The sequence below is a fragment of the Mastigoproctus giganteus genome, chromosome 12 (assembly GCF_048544385.1).
Source record: "Mastigoproctus giganteus isolate SK-2022 chromosome 12, ASM4854438v1, whole genome shotgun sequence".
NCBI lineage: Eukaryota > Metazoa > Arthropoda > Arachnida > Uropygi > Thelyphonidae > Mastigoproctus > Mastigoproctus giganteus.
This window is the reverse complement of record NC_143586.1, coordinates 81038234-81066029: the sequence shown is the minus strand read 5'-3', so window position 1 is coordinate 81066029 and position 27796 is coordinate 81038234. Positions and strand designations below refer to the sequence as shown.

At 37.8% G+C, this 27796-nt stretch overlaps 1 protein-coding gene across 2 annotated transcripts in view; it reads right to left on the bottom strand.

Moving 5' to 3' along the window:
• Positions 1-27796, bottom strand: part of Vps13B (vacuolar protein sorting 13B) — a 965007-nt gene that overhangs the window by 314488 nt on the left and 622723 nt on the right. For both annotated transcript variants that reach the window (XM_090386413.1, XM_090386414.1), the window contains exon 34: positions 13374-13526. In XM_090386413.1, coding sequence (XP_090242539.1) covers positions 13374-13526 — 153 coding nt within the window. The remainder of the gene's footprint in view (positions 1-13373; positions 13527-27796) is intronic.

Genomic DNA, 27796 nt, shown 5'->3' with positions numbered 1-27796 from the left:
GTCAATGATATATAGGAATTTTTCTAGCAGGGATAAGGAGGTGATTATTCCCTTGTATAAGGCAATGGTGAGGCCACACCTAGAGTACTGTATACAGGTCTGGAGGCCTCATTTCAAGAAGGATGTAGAGCTACTGAAACGAGTACAGAGAAGGGCAACAAGATTAGTGAATGGAACAAAGGGGTGCTCTTATGAAGAAAGGCTTAAGTTTTGCAAATTACGGTGTCTGGAGACTAGGCACCAGCGATGTGATCTGATAGAGGTGTATAAAGCCTTGAATGGTTTAAGCATGCTCAATGCTGATGGGATTCTTCCTCTAGCTCAGAAAAATCACCTGAGAGGGCATAAATTCAAATTGAGGAAAGACAGATGTAGGATAGACGTGCGGAAATTTGCCTTTAGCCAGCGGGTGGTTGGTTGGTGGAACAGACTGCCATCCCTTGTGGTGGAGGTTGATAGCCTAAATAAGTTTAAGGCTCAGCTGGACAGGTATTTTGAACGAACAGAGGGGTGACGTGGAAGTGGTTTTTTTTTTTTTTTTTGGCTGATGCTGCATAAGCTTGCTTTCTTGCATCAAATGCCTCTACTAATGCTAATGCTAATGCTAAAGAGAGCAAAGAGTGCAGTTAATGAATTCTTCACATATATAAATGCAAAGAACAGAAGGACAAATCAGATTAGACCCTTTTGTAATGGATGTGGGATAGTATTAGATAACATAGGTGAAGTTGCAGATGAACTCAACAGTTACTTTGCATTGATATTTACATTAAAAAAAAAAAAACCTTTGTGTCAATGAGATATTATGGAAGTGAAGTTGAAAAAATTTAATTAATGATGAATTTAGCCTGCTATACCCATTTAAGGCCTTATACCCCTCAATCAGATCGCCTCACAGGTGCTTAGTTTACAGCTGCTGCAATTTGCAGAACTTAAGCCTTTCTTGGTAAGAGGACCCTTTCGTTCCCCTCACCAATCTTGTTGCCCTTCTCTGTACATGCTCAAGCAACTGTACATCCTTCTTAAAATGAGGCCTCCAGACCTGTACACAGTAGGCAGGAGTGGCAATATGTAGTATGTAGCGTATGCTACATACTGCTGCTCTTTCCCACCTGGCTATGGAGGTGCCAAAACTCCAGTATATCATTAACAATACCCTATTACCTGCTCTGGCAGCCGGTCTGCATTGCTCAGAAAACTTCATATCTGACTGCACAAGTACTCCCAGATCTTTTTTATTTTCTATCACCCTAAGTGTAATACCACACAGCTGGTATGTTTCACTGGGGTTATTACTACCACAGGAAATAACCCCAGAATTTACTTTGACTTTGAATTTGTCAATGTTAAACTTCAGTCTCCACTTCTCAACCCATCTGCCCAAATTTTACAGATCCTGTTGCAGTAGCACACTGGCATTATTGTCATTAACAACCCTGCAAACCTTTGTATCATCTGCAAATTTCGACAATAAGCCTGATATGCCTTCATCAATACCATTGATTACCACTCTCTGTCTTCTCCCACTCAACCACCCTTTTATCCATTGTAGCAACTAGGGTTGAATTTGAAAGTGTCTGCAATTCTGCCCAGACACGATAGAAGGGAGTATATGATGAGGGCCTTGTCAATCAATTCGGTCCTGGAAAGATTGTGCAACGCTCAAGGGGTAGAATTTTTTTTCAGCCTGGACTGTACTTTTTAACAGGAGAGACTGCTGCTACAGGGATGGAATAGATTTAAATAGAAAGGGTGCAAGAATATTTGCTGATGCTATCGAGGCAGTGTTAGGTGGGTCGGAAAACTGCTAGCTTGGGGGGGGGAGACAAAATCTAATAGATTAACAGTAGCCACTGGCAGAGGTGAAAGTGATTCTTGCACTGCTTCTATTGGAATGAGCAGAAGCCTGGAAAACAAGATGCAGGGGATTGCGGTACAAGTAAAACACATGGTTTGTGTTAGGGTAGCTAACAATAGAAACAGGTGCATGTATACTTGCATGTACACCAAGGCTAGGAGTTTAGTAAATAAATTTGATGAATTTGAGGTATTGCTCAAAACGTCAAAGGCAGATATTGTTGGGATATCAGAAACGTGGTGTCACACAGATATAAGGAATGCAGAACTGGAATTTGGGGAGTACAACATCTACAGAAAAGACAGACAGGATAGGAAGAGAGGAGGGGTTATGCTATTAGTTAAGAAACACATAAAATACAAGGAAGTGAAGCCAGTCAACATCGCTAGACAGTGCAGTGTCAAGTCAGTTTGGTGTGACATAAGCATTGGGAAATCAAAATTGAGAGTAGGAGTGTGCTATAGGCCTAATGACTCTGATGAGTATAATAAGAAACTGTACAAGGAAATAGAGTGGGCCAGTAAATCAAAGAGTCTTATAATGGGGGATTTTAATTTCCCAGATATTGACTGGAATTTGGGGACTGGTTACTCACACACCAGCAAGGCTTTTGTGGATTTATTGAATGATTGTTTCCTACATCAGCATGTTCGGGAGGCAATTAGAAGGAGTAATACTCTTGATTTGATTATCAGTAGTGATTCTTCATGCATTAAGAATCTGCAGATAGAGGAACCACTAGGTGGCAGTGATCACAGTGTGCTGAAGTGGGATTTACTCAAAGAGGTAACTACCATTAGGGGTAAAGGGAAGGGTTATTGCTTTCTAAAAGGCGACTACGATGGACTGAGACAGTATTTAAATTCTATACAGTGGGACCAACTGATGATGTTACCAACAGCAAATTCAAAATGGGAAGCATTCAAAGAACTTATCTTGGAAGCTACTAGGCTTTACATACCAACTAAGAAATATTGTTCAAGGTTTAGGCCAAAATGGATGTCAGATGAACTAATGAGACACATGGCAGAGAAGAAAAATGCATGGGATACATACAAATTAACACGTGACACAGAAGCCTATGATAGATACAAGTTGATCTGTAACCAAGTTACAAAGGAGGTTAGGCAGGCGAAGGCAGATTACGAGAAATCTTTGGCAAGGGATGCAAAGAGTTCTTTACTTATGTAAACTCTAGAAGGAAGGGAATGAATCAGATTGGTCAACGTGATATCGATGGGTCAACTGTTGATGATCCTGCTCAGGTAGCTAATAAACTAAATGAATATTTTGCATCGACATTCACACATGAGGATTTATGCAGCGAGGGGAATGCCAGACGTGTATTCAACTCTGACAGTAAGCTAGAGAATCTTGTAATAACTGAGAGTAAAGTGGAGGAGAAATTGTTGAAGATAGAGACAAGAAAGGCATCTGGGGTGGATAGGATCTATCCAGTTATATTAAAGGAGGCAGCAAAGGAAGTAAGCAAACCCTTAGCCATAATTATGAGAGCTTCCTTGGACTCACGGGAGGTACCCACAGACTGGAGATGTGCAAATGTGACCCCAATTCACAAAGGAGGATCAAAGGCTGACACAAGTAATTATAGACCTGTGAGTTTAACTTCTGTTCCAGGAAAATTAATGGAGGCACTGGTTAAAGAAGCACTGCAGGATCATCTAAACAATACTTCAGTTATAGCTCGGACACAGCATGGTTTTGTTAAGGGGAAGTCTTGCCTGACCAATTTGATTGGATACTATGATGCAGTCACAAAAGAACTGGATGCAGGGAATAACTTTGATATTATATACTTGGATCTTAGAAAGGCTTTTGATACTGTTGCACATGGAAGACTGCTGCACAAATTGGAGCAGTGTGGCATTGGAGGCAAATTTCTACTATGGATAAAGGGGTGGTTGAGGGGGAGAAGACAGAGAGTGGTAATCAATGGACACTGCTCATCGTGGACTAATGTTATTAGTGGAGTCCCTCAGGGTTCAGTATTGGGTCCATTATTGTTTTCTGTATTTATAAATGATATTGATGATGGTATATCAAACTTAATGTCCAAGTTTGCAGACGATATGAAGGTTTGTTATGTTTGTTATTTTGGTTTTTAGGAGCATTAGGAATGAAGGCCATATTGCTCCGGGACATGCGATGGTCATTCCCTGACCTTTCCGCATCCTCCGTATTTGGTGGTGACGGGCTCGTTCCCCGGTCTAATCAAGAAGCGTGTGCTACGCACTGCTGCTGTTTCCCACCTGGCTACGGAGGTGCCACGATACGAAGGTTGGCAGGGTTGTCAAGGACACTACTGACACTATGCTGCTGCAACAGGATCTGGAAAGGTTGAGCAGATGGGCTGAGAGGTGGCAAATGAAGTTTAACATTGACAAATGAAAAGTACTACATATGGGAAACAGCCACCCCAGAGCAACGTATCAACTTTGTGGTACTACACTGACAGTGGTAGAGAATGAAAGGGACCTGGGGGTGGTTGTGCAGGCAGATATGAAGTTCTCTGAGCAGTGCAGACGGGCTGCAAGAGTAGCTCCTGGTGTATTGTCAATGATATATAGGAATTTTTCTAGCAGGGATAAGGAGGTGATTATTCCCTTGTATAAGGCAATGGTGAGGCCACACCTAGAGTACTGTATACAGGTCTGGAGGCCTCATTTCAAGAAGGATGTAGAGCTACTGAAACGAGTACAGAGAAGGGCAACAAGATTAGTGAATGGAACAAAGGGGTGCTCTTATGAAGAAAGGCTTAAGTTTTGCAAATTACGGTGTCTGGAGACTAGGCACCAGCGATGTGATCTGATAGAGGTGTATAAAGCCTTGAATGGTTTGAGCATGTTAAATGCTGATGGGATTCTTCCTCTTGCTCAGAATAATCACCTGAGAGGGCATAAATTCAAATTGAGGAAAGACAGATGTAGGATAGACGTGCGGAAATTTGCCTTTAGCCAGGAGGGTGGTTGGTTGGTGGAACAGACTTCCATACCTTGTCGTGGAAGTTGATAGCCTAAACAAGTTTAAGGCTCAGCTGGACAGGTATTTCGAATGAACAGAGGGGTGAAGTGGAAGTGGGTTTTTTTTTTTTGGCTTATGCTGCATAAGCTTGCTTTCTTGCATCAACTGCCTCTACTAATGCTAATGCTAACTTACCCTTAATACCATACTACTCCAACTTGGTACAGTAGTCTTCCATGTGCAACAGTGTCAAAAGTTTTCCTGAAATCCAAGTATATGAGATTAGTTTGTATTTGCTATAGCATTCCACATTCCCTGATAATTTATAATCGTGTCACACATTTTTATTTTCTGGTACTGGTCTCATCAGTGTGATATCCATTTAGGTCTCAACTTTAAGCTATATCTCTTAGTTTAGAATTTGCAGTTGGTCCCACTGTAAGGAATTTAAAAATTGTCTAAGACCACTGTAATCAGCTTTACAAAATCACTTTCCCTTACCATTTGATAACAATTATATCTTTAAGTATATCCCACATCAATATATTATGATTAATGCCACCTAGCGTTTCCTTTATATGGATATTCTCAACATAGGATAAGTAACTACTAATAATCAGATTAAGAATTTGTTTTCTCTTGTTTTCTCTCTAGCAAGCTACTGTAGAAAACTGCTAATGAATAAATCTAGAAAAAATCTGCTACTATGTGAGTGACCAATCCACAAGACCCAATCAATATCTTAAAAGTTAAAATCCTCCATTTATTTTACTGGTTCACTCTTATTTGTCTGTACAGCTCTGCTTGTTATACTCATCACAGTCATTAGGCCTATAATGAACTCTATTTTCCTATAATACACTCACATCAAATTAAATCAATACTGCACTGGCCACTCATATCATCTGGATTCACTGCCTTACATCAGCATTAGCAGTGGCAAATGATGGAAGACAAGAAAGCAAGCTTATACAGCATCAGCTTAAAAAAAAAAGACATCTCCCATTTCACCTATTTATTCCTTCCAATTGTTTATCTAGTTCTTCCTTCAATTTATTTCAGCTACCAACTTCCACAATAGATGGAAGTTTGTTCCGCAATCACCAACCAGCTGGATAAAGGCAAACTTCCACACATCTATTTTGTAACTGTCCATCCTCAATTTGATTTTGTGCCCCTCATGTGTGCATGTCTGAGCAAGAGGAAGAATTCCACCAGCATTGAACTTGCTCAATCAACTCAAAGCCTTGAACACCTTAAACAGATCACCTCACAGGTGCTTAGTCTCCAGATGCTGCAATTTGCAGAACTGAAGCCCTTCTTAATAAGATCACCCTTTTGTTCCCCCTCAACAGTCTTGTTGCTCTTCTCTGTACTCATACAAGCAGCTCCACATCTTTCTTAAAATGCAGCCTCCATATCTGTATGCAATACTGAAGATTTACCTGACCATTGTTTTATACAATGGAATAATCACCTTATCCCTACAAGCAAAATTCCTTTTATCATTGACAAAACAGCAACTTACCCTTAATGCCACACCGCTCAATTTGAACAGCAGTCTTTTATATACAGCTTTCCTGAAATCCAAGTATATGATATCAAAATTATTTTTTCATCCAGTTCCTTTGTGACAGCATCATAGTATCCAATCAAATTGGTAAAACAAGATTTCCCCTTAACAAACTCATGCTGTGTCTGAAGTATAACTGCATCCTTGTCTAGATGATCGATCCTCCATCACTTCTTTAACCAGTGATACCATTAATTTCCTTTGAACAGAAGTTAAACTAACAGGTCTGTAATTACCATTGTCACCCTTTAATCCCACTTTGTAAACTGGGGATCTCCACTGAATTCAAGGATGCTCTCGTAATTATGGCTAAGAATTTGTTTACTTCCTTTGCTGCTGCTTCCCTTAATATAATTAGATAGATCCCAACCAGTCCAGGCACCTTTCTTATGTTTAACTTCAACAATTTCTCTTACACTCTCTTCTCAGTTATTATAAAATCATTTAGCTCACTGTTTGGAGTTAAAATCATTTAACTAACCCCTAATCATGTGTGCTTGTTGTTGTTATTTGGTTTTTAGGAGCATTAGCAACTAAGACCATATTGCTCCAGGATATGCGGTGGTAATTCCCTGACCTTTCCGCATCCTCCGTATTTGGTGGTGACGGGCTCGAAATCATGTGTGCATGTAGATGCACACATGATTTCGATGCACACTGACAACCTTAGCAGGATCATAAGCAGTCAAACCATAAATATCAAGCGGACCAATTTGAATCATCCCCTTCCTTCTAGTGTTTACATAAGTAAAGTAGTCTTCATTGTTTTTATTTGCATCTGCTGTGGTCTTCTTAAGAAAGAGCATTACTCCTTGTTCCCTTCTGTCCTGCCTGTTCTTCCTGTACACATTGTACTTACCATATTCAAGTTCTGCATCACTTATTTCTGAGTTGCACCATGTTTCTGATATTTCTACTATGTATTCATTTGTTTGCCTGTTCTTCCTGTACACATTGTACTTACCATATTCAAGTTCTGCATCACTTATTTCTGAGTTCCACCATGTTTCTGATATTTCATTTGTTGCCTTAACTAGTGCTTCAAATTCATCATTTATTTACTATACTCCTAGCACTAGATACAAGCAGGAATACATGTTCCTGTTTTTCCTTTTAGGAACCTTAAAACTTGCTTGATGATTCCAAGCAAGCTTTGTAATCTCCAACACCTTACTTTTGAGGTTGTTGTATGTTCCAATAGAAGCAGCACAAGAATCACTTTGACCTCTGCCTGCAGCTGCTGTTAATCTATTAGTCTGTATGTTCCTTACGCTAGTAGTTTTCCAACCAAACTAACACTGCCTCGACATCATTAGCAAATATTCTTGTGCCCCATCTATTTAAGTGTATCCCATCCCTGTGAAAACAGTCTCTTTTGGTAATAAGCACAGACCATGATGACACAAATTTTACCCCGTGGGCCTGCACAGTTCTTTTCAAGGCCAAACCAATCGATAGGCTCTCATCGTGCATTCCCTCATATCGTGTCTGGGTATAATTGCACACACTCAAATTTATTCCTAACTTGGGACTTTTTTCTCAACATTGCTCTGTACTTAGTATTAATATATTTTGCCGCTTTATTGACTTAATTGTTTGATTAAATTATTTTGTATAAGTAGCTTATAGACCTAGTCAAGCTCTGTGGTTTATTTTGAATTTAGATACCGTGATTAGAAAGGTAAATAATATGTCGTGTCTGTAGATTAACTGTTCGTAACTTGCCGACATTGTTATACGATACGTGTGCTAGCGTAAGGTTTAACGGAAAAACTAGATAGCGAGCAAAGTAGTATCAATTAATCAGTAAAATTTATTAATCTTATTAAATTCCATTGTCAATTGATTTGTACTTTTTTAAATAAATAAATATAGCAACCTAGTTTTTATAATGTAACATCATAAATTAATACATATAAATTGAGAGGGGATAAGAAAGTCATATAACGTAACTCGGAGATAATATTCGATACCGAAATACATATATATAGTGTTATACCTGCATTGGGATAGGGTTATATTTTGTATTGGAATTTTATTGAACTTGAATAGAAATCATCACTCAGACCAGAGCAGCAAAGCAAAAGGCTAAAACTAGTGGAAGTGCTGTGTCTCTGGGGAGAACTGAGGGGGGAGGGGTTGTCCTCTGAATCACAGTCTATTGAAATGCACTGCTTGTTTGAAGTTTGTGGAACAATCAGGAACGGGTCATGATATTGCCAAGGGGAACGTCTTTGTGTGTGCGTGATGTAAGGAGTGCGAGGAAATCAGGTGCCAACTCGGCATTGTTATGGGCCTATATGACTGCTTGAAGGACAGGGTGGATGCCATCAAAGGATTTAAATTAAGGGGCCCCATCAAACTCTCAGCTACTCATATCAATGCCAGAACTTGAACATCACACAACACAGAGGCAACCCCCAAGGCAGAATGCGCTGGTCCGAAAGGAACTAGTTGTTGTAGGTGACTCTACTGTTAGGGAAACGGGGAACATATTGTGCAAAAAGGATATATGGAACACGACCAGGGTATGTCTGCCAGGGGCAAAGGTTGATGACTCTGTAGGGCAGATATCATCCTTTAAGGGCAGAAAGGGTGATATTGTTGTACATGTTAGCACTAATGATATTAAGAGTAGGAGACCAGCAGAATTACTTAACAAGTACAAGACAATGCTGAAAAAAAGCTGTGAGTTAGGGTTGAATTTGAAAGTGTCTGCAATTCTGCCCAGACACGATAGGAGGGAGTATATGATGAGAGCCTTGTCGATCAATTCGGCCCTGGAATGATTGTGCAAGACTCACGGGGTAGATTTTTCTCAGCCTGGTCTGTGCTTGTTAACAAGAGAGACTGCTTCTACAGGGATGGGATACACTTAATATTTGCTAATGCTATCGAGGCAGAGTTAGGTGGGTCAGAAAACTGCTAGCTTGGGAGGGGGATACACATACTAATAGATTAACAGTAGCCACTGGCAGAGGTAAAAGTGATTCTTGCACTACTTCTATTGAAATGCAATTGAGCAGCAGCCTGGAAAGCAAGGCAATGGGAATTTCCAGGACTGCTGGGAGTCATAGTAGAACAAGTAAATACATGTGCTGTGTTAGGGTAACTAAGAGTAGAAACAAGTGCATGTATACTTGCATGTACACCAATGCTAGGAGTATAGTTAATAAATTCAATGAGCTTGAAGTCCTAGTCAAGACATCAAAGGAAGATATTGTTGGGATATCAGAGACATGGTGTCACACAGACATAAGCAGTGCAGAACTGGAATTTGGGGAGTACAATGTGTGTACAGAAAGGAAAGACAGAACAGGAAGGGAGGAAACACAAAATCTAAGGAAGTGCATCCAATTGATGTTGGTGGACAATGCAATGTTGAGTCTGTTTGGTATGACATAAGCACTGGAAAAGGAAAAATGAGAGTAGGTGTGTGTCATAGGCCTAATGAATCTGATGAGTATAATAAGCAATTGTGCAGAGAAATACAGTGGGCCAGTAAATTAGAGTATCTTATAATGGAGGATTTTAATTTCCTGGATATTGACTGGAATTTGTGGGTTGGTCACTCACTCACACACACACACACACACTAGCAAGGCTTTTGTGGAGTTATTGGATGATTGTTTTCTACAGCAGCATGTTCTGGGAGGCAACTAGAGACAGTAATACTCTTGATCTGATTATCAGTACTGATTCTTCATGCATTAAGAATCTGCAGATAAAGGAACCACTAGGTGGCAGTGATCACAGTGTGCTAAAGTGGGATTTACTCAAAGAGGTAACTACCATCAAGGGTAAAGAGAAGATTTTTGCTTTCGTAAAGGTGACTACGGTGGTCTGAGACAGTACTTAAATTCTATACGGTAGAATCAACTGATGATGTTACCAAAAGCAAATTCAAAATGGGAAGCATTCAAAGAATTAATCTTGGAAGCTACTAGGTGTTTCATACCAACAAAGAAATATTGTTCAAGATTTAGGCCTAAATGGATGTCAGATGAACTAATTAGACATGTGACAGAGAATAAAAATGCATGGGATACATATAAATTAACATGTGACACAGAAGCCTATGATAGATATAAGCTTGTCTGTAACCAAGTTACAAAGGAGGTTAGGCAGGCGAAGGTAGATTACGAGAAATCTTTGGCAAATGATGCAAAGAAAAACAGCAAAGAATTCTTTACTTATTTAAACTCTAGAAAGAAGGGGATGAAACAGATTGGTCCACTTGATATCGATGGGTCAACCGTTGATGATCCTGCTCAGGTAGCTAACAAACTATATGAATATTTTGCATCGACATTCACACATGAAAAGTTATTCAAGGAGGGGAATGCCAGAGGTGTATTCATCTCTGGCAGTAAGCTAGATAATCTTATAATAACTGAGAGTAAAGTTGAGGAGAAATTGTTGAAGATAAACACAAGAAAGGCACCTGAGGTTGATGGAATATATCCAGTTATATTAGAGGTGGCGGCAAAGGAAGTAAGCAAACCCTTAGCCATAATTATGAGAGCTTCCCTGGACTCGGGGTAGGTACCCATGGACTGGAGATTTGCAAATGTGACCCCAATCCATAAAGGAGGATCAAAGGGTAATTACAGACCTGTTAACTAACACACATGTTAATTAACCTGTGTGTTAGTTAACAGGTTAATTAGCCTGTTAATTAACTCACAGGTAATTACAGACCTGTTAGTTAAACTTCTCTTCCAGGGAAATTAATGGAGGCACTGGTTAAAGAAGCGTTACAGGATCATCTAGACAAGACTTCAGTTATAGCTCGGACACGGCATGGGTTTGTTAAGGGAAAGTCTTGTCTAACTAATTTGATTGGATACTATGATGTAGTTACGAAGGAACTGGATGCAAAAATAACTTTGATATCATATATTTTGATCTTAGAAAAGCCTTTGATACTGTTGCGCATGGAAGACTGCTGCACAAATTGGAGCAATGTGGCATTGGAGGCAAATTGCTGCTATGGATAAAGGGATGGTTGAGTGGAAGAAGACAGAGAGTGGTAATCAATGGACACTGCTCTTGGTGGACTAATGTTATTGGTGGAGTCCCTCAGGGTTCAGTGTTGGGTCCATTGTTTTTTTTTGTATTTATAAATGATATTGATGATGGTATATCAGGCTTAATGTCCAGGTTTGCAGATGATAAGAAGTTTGGCAGGGTTGCTAATGACACTAATGACAGTAAACTGCTGCAACAGGATCCAGAAAAGTTGAGCAGATGGGCTGAGAGGTGGCAAATGAAGTTTAACATTGACAAATGTAAAGTACTATATATGGGAAGCAGAAATCCCAGAGTAACGTATCAACTTTGTGATACCACGCTGACAGTCATAGAGAATGAAAAGGACCTGGGGGTAATTGTGCAGGCAGATATGAAGTTTTCTGAGTAGTGCAGACAGTCTGCAAGAGTAGCTCATGGTGTCTTGTCAATGATATACAGGAATTTTTCTAGCAGGGATAAGGAGGTGATTATCCCTTTGTATAAGGCAATGGTGAGACCACACCTTGAGTACTGTATACAGGTCTGGAGGCGCCTCCATAGGCAGGTGGGCAGGAGCAGCAGTGCGTAGCACATGCTTCTTGATTATACCGGGGTTCGAGCCTGTGACTACCAAATACAAAGGATGTGGAAAGGTCAGGGAATGACCACCGCACATCCCCCGGAGCAATATGGCCTTAGTTGCTAATGCTCCTAAAAACCAAATAAGAACAACAACAACAGGTCTGGAGACCTCATTTTAAGAAGGATGTAGAGCTGTTGGAACAAGTACAGAGAAGGGCAACAAGTTTAGTGAATGGAACAAAGGTTTGCTCTTACGAAGAATGGCTTAAGTTTTGCAAATTACAGTGTCTGGAGACTAGGCACCTGCAAGGTAATCTGATTGAGGGGTATAAAGCCTTGAATGGTTTGAGCATGCTCAATGCTGATGGGATTCCTCCTCTTGCTGAGAATAATCGCCTGAGAGGGCATAAATTCAAATTGAGGAAAGACAGTTGTAGGATAAATGTGCGGAAGTTTGCCTTTAGACAGTGGGTGGTTGATTGGTGGAACAAACTTCCATCTGTCGTTGTAGAAGTTGATAGTTTAAATAGATTCAAGTCAGAACTTGACAAACATTTGGAGTGAATGGATGGGTGAAATAAGGGTTTTCTTTTCTTTATTTTTGGCTGATGCTATATAAGCTTGCTTTCTTGCATCATGTGCTTTTTCTAATGCTAATGCTAGTGGCAAATGATACAAGAAAGTGAGCTTATACTGCATCAGCCAAAAAAAATATATATTCTTCAATGTGTTATATAACAGGGATTCTATAGCACTGTCATGGAGGACTTTCAAGGTTATGAGTATATAGGTACCATAGATATAGTCTTTGTAACAAGTAAAATGGAACTAGAATTTGTGACATGAAAAGGCCATTGCAATGGTGAGAACAGAATAAATGGTGTACTTAGCTGTATATTCAGTATATCAGTATTCAATCTATAAATCAATATGACCCTTGTATTAGTTGATAGAGAACTATAAGCAATCTATTAAAACACAATGCATTCTGCAATGAGACACGATAGCAGGGATATGTATACAAGTACATACACACGTATGCGGAAACTGTACCCTTCCCCTCCTTCCTAATTTGCATATAATCATATTTCTCAATTTATTGTTAATAATTTTTGTAAGTTATTGTGGTTTTCCTATGGGTGCATAATGCATATTTTCTTACAATAAAATAAAATAAAATAAAAAATAAAATATATTTTGGCAGAAAAATGTAATATCAAATAATCTGAACTTATCTAATTTGAAGCTAAAAATTGAAGCCCTCCGTTTTAATGAGATTTTTAAAAAACCTATGTTGATGTAACTTATATATACTGTTGCAATATTTTTATTATACAAATAATTAATAAATAAGATAATACACACCTGCTTCTGGAGAGAAGAAAGAGCTTTAATCTTAACAATGATGCTGACTTGACAACCTTTGCTTTCTATAATTTTCACAAGTGTTGCACAGCTGTCCAAGCTGAATGGATCGCACCACTTCCATTTCATGCTTTCTAGACACAGATGAATTAACTATATAAAAAATAAATAAAAAAAAACAGTCAAACTTGACAACAGTTTGCTCCAAATACGAATTCAATACTACTGTAGCAACTTCTGTTGTTCTTAAATGATTATCATATTATTTAAAATAATAAGATGCACTTATAATTTTCAAAAGGAGTTTTTAGCATTAGCATTAGTTGAGGCCTATGACACAAGAAAGCAAGCTTATATAGCATCAGCCAAAAAAAAAAAAAAAAAACCTTCCCATTTCACCCATCTGGTTACACCAAATGTTTGGCTAGTTCAGCCTTAAATTTATTTAAGCTATCAACTTCCACAACAACAGACAGAAGTCTGTTCCAGCAATCAACTACCTGCTGGCTAAAGGCAAACTTCTGCACATCTATTCTACAACAGTCTTTCCTCAATTTGAATCTATGCTCCCTCAGGTTCTTAATCAGAGCAAGCAAAAGTATCCCATCAGCATTGAGCCTGCTCAAACCATTCAAGGCCTTATACACCTCAATCAGATCACCTCGCTGGTGCCTAGCCTCCAGATGCGCAGCACTTAAGCCTCTCTTGGTAAGAGCACCCCTTTGTTCCTCTCAGGGCCACTGCGATCATATGTGCCGCCAGTAAGCAAAATCAAATTTGCCGCCCCAAAATATCTGGGGCAGCAAATTTGATTATATTTGGGGAATATAAATAATTATATTCATTTCTCAAAAAAGAAAAGAATTACAACATATCTCACATATAATATAATGAAACAACAAACAAAAATAACAAATTCATTCTGAAATTCTGGAAATAAACTTTAAATTCTAAATCGCAGTAATCGTACTTTATCACAATAATAAAATAAAAGGAAAATTATAATGTTAAAAAAATTATACAAATTTATGTTTCCTTACTTTAAGAGATGTGAATTTATTAATTATTTCATTTATGTTTATTTTCTCCAAACGATCATTTTCTATTGAAATATTTGCCAGATTAGAGAGTTGTTGTTGAGACATTGCCATAAATAATTTTTGATTAATTTTAATAAAACTCCATTCACCTGAGGCAACTGAAACTGGTAAAGTTAGAAAAATCCTTAGTGCAACTGCTACATTTGGAAAAATATCTATAAAATCGTTTTTAAAAATATATTGTAACAATTCAAATGGATTAATATTGTCTTTAATATAAACCTAAAGTACTCTGAGTTCTTCAAATAATGCTAAACCATCAATATCAGAATCGTCACGATCAATGTCACTTAATTTAATATGCAAATCTTTGCAATGATTTAATAAATCAGTCTGACCATTTTTTTAATTCAGAAATATTATAAAAGATTTTAAATATTTCTACATATTCTTTCATATTTGTAAACCTTTCCGTTAACGAGAAAATTGTCGTGTCCATAATTTGAAAGAAAAAATTAATTTTGAAATTTTGTTGCAGATCCTGAATAGCTTCATCTCTACTTTCATAATTGAAATGGAATTTTTTCAATCCTTTTCTTTTTCATAATATTTTGTGAAGTTTTTTCAATAATTTCATTTTGTATTTGATCTCGATTAATGCCGATATTTTTCGATTCAGATTTCTGAATACGGGGCGAATATGTTCTGTCATAACTGAATCAAATTTAGCAATTGTTTCAGCAAGTTTTAAAAAGTTAATAAGTAAGTTTTAAAAAGTTACCATTGTCATTTTCATATAAATCTTTTGAAGATCCTGTGAACGCTATACATTGCCTTGCTAAAAATAGTATCATATATATTATTTTTTCAATTACTGAATACCAATACGTTTTTTTCTGTTATATAATCGCTGGTCTGTAGCATCAATCGTAGTGTTTGTCTCTAGTGACTGTGCGAGATCGAACCATTTTTTATGATTTTTAATATGTACTGCACTTGTTTCATGCTTACCTAAAATAGCAGATAAATTTCTCTAATTACTGTATCCAAATTGATTACTTAGTTGATTTTTGCAATCGCCGAATATCTTGCAGCAAAAGCAAAATACAGAATTTCGTGGTAAAGAAAAAAGTAACAATTTTTTAAGAATTCCTATATAATAAACAACTGAAAATTTTCTTTGACTTTCATCGGAAAGGTATTCTCTATTTTTAATTTGTGTAGGATAATTTTGAAATAATCATGTTGTTTCACTGTTAGGTTTTCTGGCCAATTACCTGGATCAGTTTATAATGATATATTTGCGTGAATATTTATTAATGAGTCCGTATTTTCTATTCTTCTATCGCAGTAGTCAATATTTTGATCTTGCTTATTATCTTTAGTATAAGTAATGCCAAAATCATTATCACTTTCTGCTTTATCCTCTTCATTTGGTGCAGTATCTGAACTATTAGCTGAATTTTTGCTGTTATTTTTAAATATTTATTGAGCGAGCCAGCAAGTTTCCTTTGTTCTTCTTCTTGCAAAGATTTTCTTTTCCCGTAGTAAGATCCTGGTAATTTTTCTTTGACTTTCATCGGAAAGGTATTCTCTATTTTTAATTTCTGTAGGATAATTTTGAAATAATCATGTTGTTTCACTGTTAGGTTTTCTGGCCAATTACCTGGATTAGTTTATAATGATATATTTGCGTGAATATTTATTAATGAGTCCGTATTTTCTGTTCTTCTATCACAGTACTCAATATTTTGATCTTGCTTATTATCTTTAATATAAGTAATGCCAAAATCATTATCTCTTTCTGCTTTATCCTCTTCATTTGGTGCAGTATCTGAACTATTAGCTGAATTTTTGCTGTTATTTTTAAATATTTATTGAGCGAGCCAGCAAGTTTCCCTTGTTCTTCTTCTTGCAAAGATTTTCTTTTCCCATAGTAAGATCCTGGTAATTTTTTCCTATCTGACATTTAAAAATAAATTTTAATAAGTTTTAAGTTCTATTTTTCGTTAAATTTTTTTAGTATTGCTTATAAATAATGCGAAACTTATCTTTTAATCTGTATGGTTAAAGTATGATGAAGAAATTAAAATGGGAAATGAAAACCTATGCTGTTTGAGTGTTAATTAATAGATTTTTCTGGATTTTAAAGTTGGGATATCATAGAAAACACTTCTATTTATGTATATTGAGAGTTTCAGTTTTGTAGATAGGATAGAAATTATAGAAATAAAAAAGTGCACGCTTTTTTTCTCTCATGGAAAAAAACAGAGTGCACTTTTTATTCACACCATATTTACAGGGTTAAAAAATCAGCACTATATACTCAGGTTTACAATGCCATAAAATATTGCCACAAATGAGAAGATTTAGAATCGCAATTACAATATCTAATCAATGCCTTTACAAAGAGAATGTATTCATCTCAGTTAATCCATAGCATTATAGCTGAAGAAACACATAGAATAAATAATCCTCCCACATTGAAATAGTCTGTTATGAAAAATACCAGCCATTCTTCCATATCACAGCCAACTAGCTTGACAAATTCTCAGAATTTTTTCTGGCACAAATATTGTCATTATCTTCTCTCATAAAATAGACTAGGCACACAATTCAGTAACTATAAAGAAACGTAAGTACAGCATCAAAGATATGAATAATACAATTTCTGTCATCACTCAAATTTACACAGACCAGTGCTACATACACATGCTCTGGCTTGCCTGCACAAACTTGGCCTGTGCAGGCAAGCCAGAATGTCTGTAGGTGCCCGAATGCATATGACATTGGTAGTATTACCACCAAAAATGGATCCACTAAAACTGCAAATAACAGAGCTTATACACCAAACCAGCTTTCATGCTAATTATTCAGCCACAGAACTCAGGTCAACATTCGCATTCACACTTGCAGCCGCCCTAGTTAAACCTTACACTATCAAATTCAGGATATACGTTATGCTATTCTGTATAGTGTAAGAATGGTGGCAAGCTACAAACATTAAAATCTACGGACACCTATTAACTTTCAAAATCACTATCTAAATTCAAAATAAACCAAACAGCTTGACTAGGACTATAAAGCTACTTATAGAAAATAATTTAACATAGCATATAAGTCAATAAAATGGCTAAATATAAATAAAAACTTAGCATTCGCCGGAGCTACAAAATCTTTCCAACATGAATATTAACCAGCTATGAGGCAACCTTATAAATAGTATATTCAACTAAATAATACTATAAATAACATTTCACTTATTTTATAGGCTGATATAGTTTGGTAGCAATTTGAAAAATTAAATCTAGTAGCATTATTAACTTATGATAACATTGTTACACAAATTTAAACTATTCCGTTTTTTTCTCATAAGAAAATATGTTAGTTATCCACATGCATTTTGCAGTGCTGAACACGAATATGACTTTAAAATTTTGTGGTCGAACATTGAGAAAGTCAAAAAAATTTTTTTTCTAATTTATTTACAAATCAATTAAAAAGTTATAACAATATTTAATGAGCTTAATGTTTAAATTCCCCCCCAACACACAGCTTCCCTCGTTAGTATCCAGCAATTAATGACATACATGTTCCGAATCCACTTGCCTTCATATCATTTTTCTATACAGGAAATGTCCTGGTGAAATATTTTTCTGTGTTCATTGCTGGCATTATCCAAATTTGTGGAGAAAAAATTAAGTTGCAGATGTTGAAAATGAATTTTTAAATTCATATTGCATTCAGTTCATTGTACATTTTCAGAAGTTGCTCCACAAGTTTTTCATAGTTTGGTGATCTTTGATTAGTGACCTTAAATTGTATAGTGATTTAGGCAATTAGCTTAATAAACTACTAGGGGCTCCCCCCCCACTTGCCAATCCCTGCACATGCTTTTCTACATAAAATGTAGAGGTATGATGTAGTAAGTCAAATTTTTACTATGTAAAAGATGCACTTGTCGAAACGCTCTAATCGATATCTAATCAGGAAGTGAGTTATATAATTATTTATCTGTGCATTTGTAGTGACGTAATTGCCTTGCCCACTTGTACCACAAGATCCGCATTCCTTTTCTCCCATTGGCTACCCCACAATGTGGCATTTTCAAGCTCGAATAAATATCACTATGTAATTATTTACCTGCATTTACATAGGTCACTTAGGAAAAGTGCCTTTTGCTTTGGGTTCCATAATGCATGAGAAATACTGTTGCAACCAAAAGAGGACTAAAATATTTACAAACTATAATAATATTTAAAATCTTTACAAAATACTAAACTATTTACAAATATTTAAAATCTTTACAAAATACTAAACTATTTACAAATATACAAACATTATGTAGGCAGTCGTTTTGCTTGGTGTTGTTGGTGTGGTCTTTTCTGGCACAAGGGCAACTTAGGCCATATGCACCTCCCAAATCAATTGACTTTAAATGTAAGAACTACTTGTGCAGCAGTTAGAAACGGTCATTCATTTGAATTTGTTTTAAATAGAGAAAGAATTCAGAGAGATTTGCTTCTTTACCTATGATGCTGCTGAGAGACAACGGTTCTTGCAGATGTGAAATGAAACTGAAAGAAGTGCTGCATCGGGCATTGCTGAACAAGCTGCATTCAAGGAGTATAGGTTTTACTGTAAGTGGTTGCAAGCAGTTCATCTTCTACGTCATCCCTCTTCTCCGTAAATTGTGTCTGCAATCAGAATATGGGACTAGATCATTTGTTGAGGCTAAGCTGGAGGGATGCTTTGCAGCAACATCTGCACATTTATTTCCTGGAATACCACTGTGACCTGGGAACCAGGAGAAGATAACAGTTTTCTGATGCTCACAAAGATGAATCAGCTCATATTTTATGAGGTTTAATAAAGGATTGCATATTATGCTTTTATTTATTGATAGGAGCGAGATGTTTTCCATAGCAAGCTTAATGGCATGAAGCTCAGCAGTATAACTGCTGCATTCAGCTGGAAGTGAAATTGAAACAGTTGTATTAGGAAAAACAGGAGCTGCACCTGCTTTACTGTAAGACTTTGAACCATCAGTTAGATCTTGGTAAAGTGGGGATACTTTTGTGTATGAGCAAAATGTAGTTGTTGAATGTTAATATTTGCTATAGAACCTTTACCCCATTGCTCAAAGTATTTATCAGAAGAAAGTGCGAAGGTACTCTTGATTCTCTGAGGATATTATCAAGCTGAATGTTCCAGCTTTCTGTTAGATTCTGCAGTCTGATACCAGTAGACCGAATTGTTCTGGGTTTATTTGCATAGTGGGTTTTCCACTGAGGATCATGCAGTAGTAGCCGAACAGGATGAGTAGGCAGGCTTTTAATTTTAGCTGAGTAGTTCATCAGCAACATCTTTCTTCTGATGCTAAGTGGAGGTTTGTGAGCCTCAACATTGAGTCATAAACAGGTGCTCTGTAGTCTAGCCGAGATCTAATTAGGGACTTATATATAAGTGAAGCAGGGCATAACGATCAGCACCCCAAGATGTACTGGAGATGACCAGGAGTATATTCATTTTTTTGCACAAGTGGTTCTTAGATATTTGATGTGCTCCTGGAAGTTTAACTTCTTATCAAAAATTAGCCCTAGGAGATAAATACTGTTCATGATTGGTAGAGAGTGATTGGCCAAGTGGAACTCAGGTTCAGGATGCATTCTGTGCTTTGTGCAGAAATGTATGGCTGTAGATTTGTGGCTTGACAGTTTGTATCCATCTTGTGCCAGCCATAATTCAATGTTATTTATGGATATTTGTAGATGCCTCTCGATATAGTTCGTATTTATGGGAATGGCAGGATACGGTAAGGTCATCTGTATAGAGATATGAATCAATGGTGTTTGGGATGTGGTTTGTGATATTGTTTATTCGTATTGAAAACGGAGTGGCACTAAGAACAGAGCCCTGTGGGACTCCTTCTTGTGTGTATGTTTGAGATAAAACCTGCTGGTACCTAACTTGGAAAGATCTGTGTCGAAGGAAGCTTTGAATAAAAATGGCAAATGCCCTCTCATATGAATAAAATGGAGAACTCTTAGGATGCCATATTGCCATGTGGTATCAAAAGCCCTCTCTATATCATGGCATATCATGATGAGATGTAGATTTCTGATGAATACGTTTCTTATGTTTGATTCAGCTTTTGTCATGAAGTCTAGGGAAGATCTATTCTTTTGAAAACCAAACTGATTGTTACTGATTATGTTTCAGGATTCAAGATACCAGGTGAGTCGATGGTGAACCATTTTTTCCAGTCTTACTCAGGCAGCTGGTTAGAGAAATTGGTCTATAATTGTGAGGAATCAAATGATCTTTTCAAGGTTTCGGTATAGCTATTATATAAGAACGTTGCCAGGAAGTGGGGAATATATGTTCTAAGAATATCCAATTGTAAAATTTTAGCAATGACGATAGTGATTTCTCATTGAGATGTTGAAGCATTATACAGTAAATTATGTCAGGGCCAGAAGTGCTGTTTCTTGAGGTATATATAGATTCTTTCAGTTCAGATACTGTGAGTGATTGGTTATAGGGTAAAGGACATGTAGCTTAGCAGTTCAGTTTCCTTTTCTCAGCTCCGGCTTTAATTTTTTTAAAGGACAGTTGATAAGCGCTTGAGGCGAGTTGTTTTGCAAAGCGATGAATGTTTGCATGCATCCCATGTACGCGCTCTACATTGTCAATAGCAAGTGTCTGATTCTGCCCATTAACCCATTTGTGTTCCTTCCATTTAATGTTCACCAACCTCGTGCACGTGCTTCACTGTCTAATACATGACCACGCCCGGCATCATTCGATGTTCCGTTGTAACATTTTTTTGTATATTAATATCAGCTGAAGAAAGGACCCATCATCCTGATATAGTAGAGATATGATTGTAAATAGTTAAGTATTTTGTAAATAGTTTAGTATTTTGTAAATATTTTAGTTTTTTGCAAATATTTGTATAGTTTTGTTTAATAATAACATTATCCTAATATTCTGAGTGGTAATAAAACAAGTTTCCCTAATCAGGAAACCCTAGTGTCAAAATGGTTAGAGGTCCTTGAGGTTGTCACAGACATTCTCTCAGATATGCCAGACAAGCTGTACTTGCTACCTGGGAGTCTAAAACGCTGATGAGCTGATATTCGGGTGACTCTCAAGTCAAGTGGACTCAATTTTGGCGAAGTCCGGACGGTCTGTGACAGCCAAATCCTCTGCTTGCACCTTCACGATGGTGGGACTGTTAGTAATCCTGGGTATAACCGCCATGCACAAGTACATGGTGGGTGACCACCCACCATGTACTTGTGTATGGAGTGAACCAACATAAGCAGGGGTCGAGGTGTGGCACCCACACCACATGGAGGAACGCCACCCCTCTATGTTACCAGGCAGTATTAGGCGGTAGATGACTCTCATCAACCGGTGAAATACCACCACTTTGCTTATTGGAGGCTTGAAGCGATGGAACACATGTTTAGTCTCTAGAGCTAAGTTCTGGTCAACCCTTCCTTATCTCTTCCATCATGCAGTATGATTGATGACTTTTGAGGTTATGATGAACGTCATGGCGAGATCCAATATTCCTTACATTTCGAGGGTACAGCTCCAAAACGGTGTTCGCAGGCCGGCCGTTAGTTAGTACACGGGACTGAACCTATTGGTAACTCTCTAGGAGGCTTCCGGATCAGTTAGTGTATAATCTTGCTACCTCTACTCTGCCAGATAGTATCTGGAGGGAGTCCGAGTAGTGTGTATGCAGGGAGCATTGTCCAGGCCCCGTTATGTCAAGGATCTGGGTATATTCTTACCACGTGTACGCCATATCCAAAAATTTCATTACTTCATATAGCATGTCCCACCCACTTTTTCTTACTATTGAATACACCACGAATTGTCAAACTAATAGAGCAAGCTTATAAGCAGAAAAGATATAAACCTCCCAATCACTTCCTAATTCTTTTCACAAATGTACGTGGTCTCAATTCTAATCTTAACAATGTCCATTTCCACTTGCAGTCTGCCAAACCCCATGTACTTTTTCTGACAGGATCTCAGTTATTGGTTTATTCAACTACTGCTCATCTCAGATGTCCAAATTATTCATTGTATGATTTCTTTCGCCTCAAAGGTGGTACTTGTGCATATGTCCGTTCTGATATTCCCTGTCAGAGACTTGGCAATTTGGAATCTCCTCTCTTTGATCTTCTCTGGCTTAAAATCTCTCTCCCTCACTGTGTCAAATTCATCTGTTGTCTCTACCGTTCTCTTAAATCCACTGATCACTTGGAGCTCTTTGACTTCCTCTCTTTGCAACTTGATTTCTCCAGTCCAACTTTCCTAACAGTGAGGTAATTTATCTTGGTGATTTTAATGTTCACAACTCCAGCTGGCTTCCGTTTTCTAGTCACACAGACCCAGCAGGTTGAGATGCTGAGGCTTTTGCAATTACTAATGACCTAGCACAGATTATTCATTTACCTACAAGAATACTGGACAATCCTAATCATACAGCCAATACACTTGATCTTTTTCTCACAAACAACCCGTTTAAGTACACGGTCGAAGTGAGAGGTCCTTTAGGCACTTCAGATCACAACTTGGTGATTGTCTCTTCTCCAATGGAACCTTTATCTCATGGATATTCCCAACCTCGTGTTGTTTGGCATTACAAGAATGCAAAATGGGATGACCTGCGAGACTTCTTTTCTTCGGTCCGATTACTGTTTCAAAACTTCTGATGTCAATGTTTGCTCAGATCGTGTCAGTGAAATTATTCTTGCAGGAATGGAATCCTTCATCCCACACTCCACTTTAAAATCTCGTCCTTTATCTAAACCTTGGTTTTCCAATAAAGGTGCTAAGGCTGTTCAAGAGAAGAATGTTGCATATCGTAATTGGCTTGTTTCTAATTCTTCAGTTTCATTTTCTGCCTACACCAAAGCTCGCAACAATTGTAAAGAAGTTATTAATCAGTCCAAACTAGAGTTTGAAAAGGCTAAGAGTAGAAAACTTGCTTCTTACCCTAATGGTAGCCGAGCATTCTGGTCTCTTGCCAAAGCTATTGGCCGCAACTTTTGCCCATCTCTGTTCCCACCTCTGTCCAAACCAGATGGTTCTGTTGTCACTTCAGCCAAGGATAAAGCTGACCTGCTAGCATCCCATTTTTCTTCCAGCTCATGAATTAATGATCTTGGTAAAACACCTCCCACCATTCCCAACATGCTCCATTCAATTCCTCCTGTGGTCTTCCTCAAAAGGATGTCAGAAGGATTTTGATGAATCTTGATGCTAAGAAAGCTCCAGGTCCTGATGGTATTTCTCCACTTGTTCTCAAAACCTGTGCTCCTGAACTTACTCCTATTCTTTGCCGCCTTTTTTCACACTCTTATTTAAAAGGTGTTTTTCCTTCTGCTTTGCTCATATCCAGCCAGTTCCTAAAAAGGGTGACAAATCCCTCCCATCCAATTATCGTCCCATTGCAATTACTTCTACTCTTTCTAAAGTAATGGAGAAATCAATTAACCGCCAACTCTTAAACTACCTAGAAACCTTCCGTCTGATCAACGATCGCCAATATGGATTCTGTCAGTGTCGATCCACTGGTGATATTCTGGCTTATGTTACCCATTTATGGACTAATTCAATAGAAAAGTTCTGTGAAACACAAGTAGTTGCTCTTGACATCTCAAAGGCTTTTGATCGTGTTTGGCATAAAGTTCTTCTAAACAAGCTTCCATCTTATGGTTTGCCAACTGTTTTTAGTAATTGGTTATCCAGTTTTCTCTCTGGTTGCTCACTGAGGGTGATGGTAGATGGCTCTCTGTCTTCTAACTTCTCCACTAATGCTGGTGTCCCCCAAAGTTCAGTTTTTTCCCCCACTCTTTTCCTCTTGTATATTAATGACCTTCTTCCATTGACTGGAAATCCTATCCATAGTTTTGCCGATGATAGAACACTGCATTCCACTTTCCATTTTGAGAAACCTTGTCCTGCTCAATCAGCTTCAACGTCTCGAAAATCTGCTAACAATTCCTTAAATGCCGATCTTCATGTAATTCTCAAGTGGGGCAAAGACAACTTAGTTGATTTCAACCCTTCTAAAACTCAGTTTTGTCTTACATCTCGCAAAAAGGATTCTTCTGTTCCTATGCTTATCTTTAGTGACACTCCGATTTCTAGGCAAAATGATATATCTCTTTTGGGGATTACCCTGACTTCTAATCTCTCTTGGCACAAGCACATTACAAATATTGCTTTCTCTGCATCTAAAAAACTTGGTTTTCTCTTTCGCTGTCGGCGTTACTTTTCTTCCAAACAGCTGCTCACTCTGTAAAAATCGCAAATCCGCCCTGCCATGGAATATTGTTCCCACATCTGGGGTGGTGCCCCCAAAACCTCTCTCAGGCTTCTTGATTCCATTCAGAAGAGGGCAGTTAGGTTAATTAATGATTCATCTCTAACAGAGTCTGTCCACTCGCTGTCTCATAGACGTATTGTTTCTGCTGCATGCCTCTTCTACAGATATTTTCATGGGCACTGTTCTTCTGAATTGGCTTCTATAATTCCCGCTCTCTCTTTCAAAACAGTCCGAACACGTGCCGCCACCAGCCAACATCCATTTACTGTCCAACTTCAAACCCACAGAACCAACTTTTCATCTTCCTCATTTATTCATTCAACTGCCGTTTTCTGGAACAACCTTCCTTCATACGTATTTCCTGAAAATTACAATCTACAGAAGTTCAAGTCCAATGTCAACAAATATCTTCTTTCGTCTTCTCAACCTCCAACCCAAGCACAGTACTAAGTACCATAGGTTCTAATACCTCTCGTGTTTGGGGTTCACATTAAAAAAAAAAAAAGTTAGCACTGTGAAAATCAGTGGGTATGTCATTTAGGGTATGGGGAAGCAATTTGTAGGGGAAAAAAATTGTTTAAATTTTTGCCACCGGGGGAAAAACAGTGCTGCACATAAGTAAAAGTTGTCATTTACTTCAAGACACGCTTCTTACACAAATGACATCCTGTTTGGTAAAAGCAGAAAGCCCAACGCCACCGTCAATAACTAACCATTATGGCTCTTACAAAAAAGGAATGTGTTCTTTTAGTAAAACTGTTCTACCAGAATAATAGTAACGCTAATGCAGCATTAGTTGAATATCGGAAACTTAAAGGTTTGCATAAAGGACCTTTGACGTCAGTGGGGCTTCGGAAACTTATAAAGAAATTTGAAGCGACCGGGAAGTTATGTGTAATTCTAACGACCACGTATCGGAACGGAGGTAGTGGATGAATTGCCGGTTGCAAATGGCCCCAGGTCAGAATGTGAAACACTACCAGTCAGTAGTGCCAGAAGAGGAGTATCAAGAGGTTTGAACCTTCTTTGGTCTACTTTACGTAAAGTGCTTTGAATAATTTTACGCTGGTTCCTGTCCAAGATTCACAGGGGCTCACATCTGGTGAGTATGGGCTTGGCACACCTAGGGTCCTGAGCTGGATATCATCATTCTTCTCTTTCTTGGTGATTCCCTTCTAGTTCTCGCTCTCTCTCTCTCTCTCGGGGTAACTAGGGGAATTTTTTTTTTTTGGCTGGGGCAGCATAAGTCTCAGGCTTCCTTGCACCATATAGCTGCTAATAATAATAATAATAACTAAAGTCTTGTGATCAGCAACAATGAATAGATTTTGCTCTACGATTTCTGGCTCATATGGAACTTGGTGATACATGGGCTCGAATGATCTTGTGGTCTGATGAGGCACATTTCACTCTTCATGGGGCTGTAAATGCACAAAATTTTTGTCTCAAGTATTGGGAAACTACCTCTTCCTTTATCCAGAACTAAAGTTTTCGTTAAGCCCAATTTTATATGAAGAGGGAGTAAAAAAAATTTTTTCCCTCTCAACTAATGGTGCATGGTGACCATTCTTCTATCCTGTCAGATGTAGACTCTTTTAACAAACATATGTTACGTCGTGTTTTTTAAGTCTTCTGGTGTTTTTTCCTGTGGTGCCTTCAGAGATCACTGCTCGGTATGAGTAGCATTCATAATGGGGTATAAATTCAATTTAAAGCATAATGATGCATTTTGGGCAGGAGCAGCAGTGCGTAGCACACGCTTCTTGATTAGGCTGGGGTTCGAGCCCGTGACCACCAAATACGGAGGATGCGGTAAGGTCAGGGAATGAACACCGCATATCCCCGGAGCAATATGGCCTTAGTTGCTAATGCTCCTAAAAAAAAAAAAAAAATAACAACAACAACGCTGCATTTGATAATTTCTGTACATTTTTGTTTTCCTTGTCCACCAGTATAGATCATATATATATATTGCACTCGCACACGAATACAGCCACTCCCCAGCTTACGTAATACTTGACTTATGGAAATTCAACTTTACGTAAGTTTTTGCCGGTCGGTTAAAAAACTTAAAAAAACTTTAAAAAATTGTGGAAATGTATTTTGTATCCTGTAGGAATAAATGGAGGTATCGTGAAAATGCCATAATGTGAACCCAATAACACATTGATTTTTTTTGGTAATTCATTCCAAGACCTCAGAAGTTGAAATTTTTGCTATATAACTAAGCTATTTATCTCTGTAAAAGGTCATTTTTATAATGGAAATTGTGCTACACTTTCATCGCTATCATATGTTCCGTTATAAGAATCAAGTTTGAACGCCTTTGTGATATTTTTCTAAAACACATTTCTGGAGGTCACTACCATAAAACAATAAAAACAATTTGCACTTTCCGGTTTATTGGGCTTTTCTGTTAATACAATCTATTATAAACGGGTAGTAAACTTGATCTTATTGCATTTGCAATAATGCTGATAACTGGAATTCTGTGGGTTTTACGTTATGGTATTATGGTGAAATGTGTTCTCCTTTAATGAAATCTTCAATCATATAAAAAACAAATTTTCAGAAACTTCTCTCTTCATTCCTATTTACTTATCAGAATGGCGAAGGAAAAGGGACCAACGGCAAGTGCAAGTGTTGGCAGTGCTAGGAAACGAAACAAAATTGATTTAGAAATGAAGATGACTAAATAAGAAATACGGAGCAGGACAGTTTGTCATCTATTGCACGGAATTAAGTTTCGCTGCTTCAACAGTAAATACTATTTTAAGGGACAGTGTGCGCATAAAAGAACACATTAAAGGATCAACGCATTTAAGATCAACAGTGATCACAAAACAGCGTTCAGGTGCTATATCGAAGATGGAAAAGCTATTAATAATATGGATGGAAAATATATTCAGAAGCAAGTGCCCCTGAGTCCAATGGCCATTCAAAGATACTACGGATAAGTACGACGAACCCCAAGCCAAGTTCATGGCAAGCAACAGGTGGTTTAATAGGTTTAAGCATCATGATGG